At 37.0% G+C, this 7,298-nt stretch overlaps 1 protein-coding gene across 1 annotated transcript in view; it reads right to left on the minus strand.

The window, feature by feature from the left end:
- Positions 1-7,298, minus strand: part of LOC106871116 (sonic hedgehog protein-like) — a 167,085-nt gene that overhangs the window by 55,631 nt on the left and 104,156 nt on the right. The window contains 1 exon segment of the mRNA NM_001323786.1: positions 1,672-1,933. Within this exon segment, the coding sequence (NP_001310715.1) occupies positions 1,672-1,933 (262 nt within the window).

The raw sequence follows: 7,298 nt of genomic DNA on the forward strand, positions 1-7,298 counted from the left end.
ACAAGATTGGTATGTATGTATGTATGTATGTATGTATGTATGTATGTATGTATGTATGTATGCATGCATGCATGTATGTATGTACGTTCATATGTGTGTGTATGTGTATAGAAAAATAATTAAAAAGAGAATGGCCCTACGCCATTCTCTTTACAATTATTTTATTAAACGATTTCCAAATAAATTTTAAAGTAGAGAATCTATATTTTAATCTAATCCTTTAAATTTGGTTTCTTAGACGGACAAGAGCTGTCGTTATAATTGTTTAATCTCACTTTGTACTGGCAGATACAGGGAACAGATTAACGTTTGAAGACCCAAAGCAATTCGGTAGACAAAGTGCATGTAACAATAAATGTGAATGCATGTGATTTCAAACAACCTTACATGGGGATGGTATAGATTTTAAGAATTCAGAGGATTAAGGTGTCCCGCAAAAATCTCAGTGATTAAAAAACAAAACGAAAGAACTAAAATTTACGGTATTATAAGGCTTTGAAGCACACAAACGGAGAGCGTAATGCGGACGTGCATACTCGTAAACGCTCGTCTCATTTAGTATTTCTTTATTTCATCCAGTTGCATTAAATAGTCAAATATGAAATTATTGATTATTCATGAGGTTGTCGGAAGCTTACCTCTGCTGTTTATTGCTCACCAAACACTGAACACAATCTAATATCGAATGTTTACAATTACTGTTGGAATATTAGAAATCACCAAGGCGGTGAGTTGGCAGAATCGTTACCGCGCCAGGCAAAATGCTTAGCAGCAGTTCATCCGTCTTTATGTTCTGAGTTCAAATGCCGCCAGGGTCGACTTTGTCTTTCATCCCTTTCGGGTTCCATAAAATCAGTACCAGTTGAACTCTGGGCGCGATTTTAAGGGACCCAATCCCACCTTGTGCTAAAATTTGAAACCAATATTAGAAACCAACGCCAGATTACAGAAAATAAGAAGTAAAATAGTCCTGTCCTTCTCGAACGCTGGAACATAATTTGGACATTAAAGTCGTTTTCAGTTGATGTCCAGGACTGTCAGAGCTCGGATGAACGAGTCTACAGGGTAGAAGACACTTATTTTAAAGACTGGCCATCGATACTTAACTCTCAAATAAGTATGACTATCTGTTGTGACGTAACCGCAGAATTAAAGAGTATTTGAACTTCATTTACTTCCACAGGAAAAGTCATCAGCGATAGACCATCGTTGTATCCAAGGGAAACTTATCTTTTTTATACTTACAAGATCGAAGATTAGAATAATCCCCAACGACTATTATGATTTGTAAAAGGATTAGTTAACTATCAGTTAGTGATAGCTAATTGAACTTCATTAGTTACATGATAATTATCTTGCTTAAAGCTATGATTGTATTTCTGCATGCATCATTTATCAGATAGGTGGATTATATTTCTCCATTTTCTTAGTTTATAATTTGAAAGACTACATTTTCCTAACAACATTCTCAGATAAGCGGAATAGACGAAACAGAATTGTTTCTGCCAGTGAACAGCATCATATATTCTCACACCTCTTCATACACTAAAAACGTCATCCAGCTACTTTCTTCTGTATCCTGTACAAAATAAATGGCGGTCTCAAGCAGAATATGAGTTCGGACATGAATAGCTCAGGTTTCAAGACAATATAAAGAGAAATTCTTCTTACCCGATCGCACTGAACAGTGAATGTGGCTTCTTGACTCGTAGTAAACCCAGTCAAAGCCTGCTTCCACAGCTAAACGCGCCAGCATCCCATAGCGTGATCGAACTCGATCACTAGTAGTTATGTCCACTGCTCGACCCTCGTAGTGAAGTGATGTGGGTGCATGGTGGCCCTGTGTATCCCAAGCTTCAGTCACGCGTAATTTTACTCCAGGCCATTCATTCATGACAGCAATAGCCAGGGTGTTTAGCTTGTCTTTACATCTCTGAAAGGGTAAAAAGACAATAATAATAATAATGGTGAGGATGATGATGATGATAATAATGGTGATGATGATGATGATGATGATGATGATGATAATAATAATAATAATAATAATAATAATAATAATAATGAGGCAGTGGCGCTCTTGGCCTCTGATCTTAACTGGTTGGAAGTGTTATCATGCACATTTTTTTGTCTTGGTATAAAAGATAGGCTACAGTAAATATTCTGCTCAATTCCACAGAGTTGCTTGTCAGTTGTTTGACCTTAACCAGTTGAGCATGTCCCTTGGTGGCTGAAGCTATGTGCATCTCTAATCACGAGCAGAAGTAGTGGGGGAGCATCATAGCCATGTGTTGAGAGGAATTATTTGGGGTTTGAATAATTCATGCCTGGAAACATGGGTTTTTCGTTCAGCATCCTTAAACAAACCTTATTCAGAGACCTAATGAGCGGGTTGGGCTACTCAACCTGAAGAAAATTCTAACTGGGCCCCACCTGCGAGGGTAAAACTGATTATGAAAACAGAACTGAATTTCCAGAATAGGATTCAAGCCATTAATTCACTTGCTGTCCTAGTGGTACTGTACAGTTATAATCTAATTAAATGGAATATAAATGAACTCCAACGAATGAACACCAAAACGAGAAAACTAATGACAGTAAACAGGATGCATCATCCAAAAACTGATGTTCATAGAATCTACGTTCTCCGGAAAGGGGGTGGTAGAGGCCTCATCCATTAGAATTATCCTACAAAACCACTACAAAAGGATACATCTAGGATAACTACTACAAAAAGAGAGCAAAAGCTACATTCTGTCATTAAAGAGGTATAGAAGTATAAAAGAGAACCAAACTTAAATGTAAATGAAGCTGCCAAAGCTGCAATAGTGACAGAAGTAGCAAAATACGACAAAGAAGATTTGGAAAAGCTTATAAACAAATGGCAAGAGAAATAATCGCACCATGGTTAAAATTCCAAACGAACAAGGGAAGCATATATAGATAAAGAAAGAACACATCAGTGGTTGTGAAGTTTAGGGATAAAGGCAGAATCTGAAGGTTTTATAATAGCAGTTTAGGATCAATCTCTACTCACACCAAATTACGAAGCAAACGTTCAACACAATGGTCCAAACCCAAACTGTAGACTGTGTTATAAAAGTATTGAAACCATCGACTACATTGTGGATGCCTGGTTTAAACTCGCAATATCCGAGTACAAAACCAGACATGATCGAATAGGGCAGTACTACATTGGAATATCTGTTGCCATTCCAAAGAACTGGTATGAACATCACCGGAAACCAATCACAAAAGGTAATAGAGTTATTTTTCTGTGGGACTTTACCATCCATACTGACGGACAAATAAATACAAATAGACCTGATATTATTACCAAAGATCACCGACAAAATGCCTGCTAACTAATAGCTTTCACAGAACTAGCTGATCGAAGTATTTCAGTCAAAGAATTCGAAGAGTTAGCTAAATACAAGGACCTCGAAATAGAAATCAGCAGAATGTGGGAGTTGCAAACAAAACCTCCACCGGTAGTAGTAGGAGCTCTAGGCATATCTAAAAAAGGGTCTTCGATATTTATTGATAAAATATCTGGAAAATCAAATATACAGGATGTCCAAAAGTTTGCACTAACCGGTACAGTCCACCACTTGAAACAATTCCTATCATTATAACATTGTTACTAGTCTTAGGTCTCAGATAGAAACACGGGTAGTAACTAAAATGCCCCGAAATCAAGCTATAATAATAATAATAATAATGATAATAATAATAATAATAATAATAATAATAATAATAATAATAATAATAATAATAATAATAATACTTTCTTTATCGGTCACCAGGGCCGAACACAAAACATGGAGGATGATACACAGATGAGGGACAGGGAGGTTAAGCGTGTAAACAGCAAACAAACACAACAATTAACAAAGCGGGGGAGGAGTTCCAACGTAAGGTGACCAAAGAGACCTCACGCACTTTGGACCCCTTAACACCAAAGGCACCTCAGGAAGTTACCCTCTCTTCTCCCTTCCATCCGGCCTACAGTCGCACACTTAGAGTAGGCCCATTTACGCGGGCCATTGTTGCCACATTCACCCACTTTTCAACGAACTTACTGAGTGATAGTACCTCTCTCTCCAGCCTCACTTTCCTTTTCAGGTGGAGCCTGAAAAAATCAATGAGGCCTTTGCCAAAGAGGAAGGTACCCGTCTTCAACTCTTTCAATCGCATCCACCACACAACCTCTTTTGCCATAGCCACCAGACAGAAAAAATTGCCCTCCCTTCCTGGGCAAAGGAAGGAGGCGGCGCGATTTTCACAATGGACTCGGACGATAGGTGGATATGTCCTACACGTGACAATAACTGTTCGACAAAGCTCCACAAGTCAGCAATGCGCGGTCACAGTAATAATGATTATCCCGAGACCATAATGTATTGGGAGGAGGACCACTTTAGCCTTGGCCGGTAGTTTCTCCTTAAAGATGGTGTCATGATAAAAATAGCGTTTGTTGCTTCACCTCACTACAGATAAAAATTCATATCACAACTGAATCAATAAGACTGGATCTCCAAGCAAAGACCTCTCGCACAGCAAGTATCCAATTCAATTTTACAGAATAATGAACCTATTGCTTATACAACTACTGTTGCAAGGATTCGGTGAAGGTGGTCTCAAAGTAACAACAAAATCTTTATGGGATATTACTACAGGAGCAAGCCGGGCAAAATAGGATACAGAAAAAGAATGCGTAAAATATGAATAGAGGGGGACATGTTCCTCGCAACAGAACAAAGATTTCTGAAAAAAAGTTGTAATTCCAGTTGGAAGAGATTGTCAACAGACTGAAAGAAGTAAAATATGATTACATAGGAGAAAAATCGAACCAGAAATAGAAGAAAGATCAATGAGGAAAAAAGAAGTAGTGAGGGTGAAAATAAATTTTACTTGATGGAGGTAAAGGAAATTACAGAAGAGAAAAGAAGCATACTTCAACAGAATGAGGTGACCAGCTTCGAAAATATATAAGCAGTATAGAGACTCGTTAAACTATTAGCGAAAATCAAAGTTGTGAATGTAACAGACGTTAATGTGTGCAGCCTCTGTTACTGTAGACATTCATGGAGTCGGAAGTCGAGCAAAGTTCATGGTGGGAATAGAGACTTGAAAATCAAGTTGAACAGCTCATTAGAGATCTTGGAGGGTAAGACAATGAAGGAAACATAAGGATGAATTCCAAAGAAAGCAAAGTATAAGACACAGAAGCTTTCAGGCAGCTAAAGAGAGAAAAGATATAAAGAGAGATATGGCAAAGTCAAGTAAAAGTACTACATATCAACAACGAATAAATAAATATCAGTAGATCAAAAATTTTGAGAAACAATAGAAGGGAATTGTATCAACAGCCGAATAATGAGGATGGACATCAAGAGAATGATATACCAAATGCTGAAGTAGTAAGGAAATTTTGGCTGGATAAGTCGATTACATCGACTCCAGTGTTCAACTGGTGCTTATTTTACCGACTCCGAAAGGAGGAGAGGCAAAGTCGACCTCCGCGGAATTTGAACTCAGAACATAAAGACAGACGAAATATTGCTCGTCAGTATTGCCTGGCGTCTAAGAGAGGGTTAAAATAATAGAAAAGAAAGATGTTTAAAAAGATACTAAGCTGGTAAGCGTCTGGATCCGATGATATTAAGGCATTCTAGTTTTAAAATCTCACAAGCATACACTGTACTAAAAGTTCTTACAGATTGTAAGAACAATCATCACTTTGGATGACAAAAGAAAAGGCAGTTTTAATACAAGAGATATATAGAGAGAGAAAGAGAGGGAGAGAGAGAAAGAGAGAGAGAGAGAGGGAGAAAGAGAGAGAGACAGATAGAGAGAGAGAGAGAGAGAGAGAGAGAGAGAGAGAGAGAGAGAGAGAGAGAGAGAGAGAAAGAGAGAGAGAGAGAGACGGAGGAAGTCAGTGATTGTAAGCCTATTATATGCTTATCATTGCTCTGGAAATTGCTAACTGGTCTCAAAGCAGATGGTTTGTATATCTGACGAAAGAGAAACTTTTACCAGAAGAGTAAAAAAGGAATGCAGAATGAAAACAAAGAGGGACTACTGATTTATTGTATAAGGATTACAATGATATACAAAATGAATTGTGGATAAGAAAGAACTTAACTGTGTGGAAAAGGGAACGAAAATATTAGCCATCTAAGCGAGTGCAGTAAGCTGATACAAAAAAGTATAAACAAAAAAGTATAACTCTGTTGGTAAAATAATGCATTAAGATGTTAAGCAAGCCTGTGGATTTGAAATACCGGAAACACGAACCAGACGCTGTTAAGGTGAATAGTAATTACAAGATTATGGAATTTCACTCTGGAAACTGATCATATTATTGAAGCAAGGAGACCGGATATAATCGCGGTACCCGGCGAATAATCAGTTTTTGCAACTTCATATGATAATTGAGTGGATATGAAGGAAACTTAGAAAATTGAGAAATATCAGGGCCTCGCCAGAGAGATGAAGGGAATGTGGAGAACAAGAGTGAAAATTATTTGTGGCAATTGCTGCATTCAGCACAATGTCCTAACTGCTACTACTCGAGTTACCCAGACTGCTGATTAATATTAAAATTGAGACGTGTTGCTGACCCGTAGATAAAAGCCATCCTTTTATTCTGCAAGAAACCCAAGAAAGATTTTTGAGATTTGAGGAGACTTGTTGTCACCAAATCTTACGATAACATTTATATTAACATTTAAATTAGCATGTAATAGTATTTGTATAATAATAATAATAATAATAATAATAATAATAATAATAATAATAATAATAATAATAACAATAATTAGAAGAATAGAAAAATAAGCAGACAAGAACTAAGAAATTATTGTTTTATTTAGCCACAGAAAAAGATCAGCTTCCGAGATTATTGAGGTCATTGCCCTTAAAACTACAAAAGAACGCTTGCAAAAAAAATTCGTACGTACGAAATATTAATATAATTAAATGTATAGAATATTTAATTGAGAAATTTATTTTAAAATGCCTGAACAAAAGAAGATTCCTGCTAGAAAGGTCACGAATTCTCCATTAAACCTAAACCCTATCACATTGAAGAGTCGGTGCATTGCTTACGTCAGTCTCCTTACTCTCCATTCACTTTTTTTAATAAATACATCTAAAGGCAAGATTTCCCCCCACTCAGCCAGTTAATTACTCATCTTTATTATATCAGAAATAATTTTCAATCCATTTCAGTTGGGTGCATGCGTCTCGATTATTTACACACACACACACACACACACACACACACACACACACAC

Source organism: Octopus bimaculoides, chromosome 17 (genome assembly GCF_001194135.2).
Source record: "Octopus bimaculoides isolate UCB-OBI-ISO-001 chromosome 17, ASM119413v2, whole genome shotgun sequence".
NCBI classification, from domain to species: domain Eukaryota; kingdom Metazoa; phylum Mollusca; class Cephalopoda; order Octopoda; family Octopodidae; genus Octopus; species Octopus bimaculoides.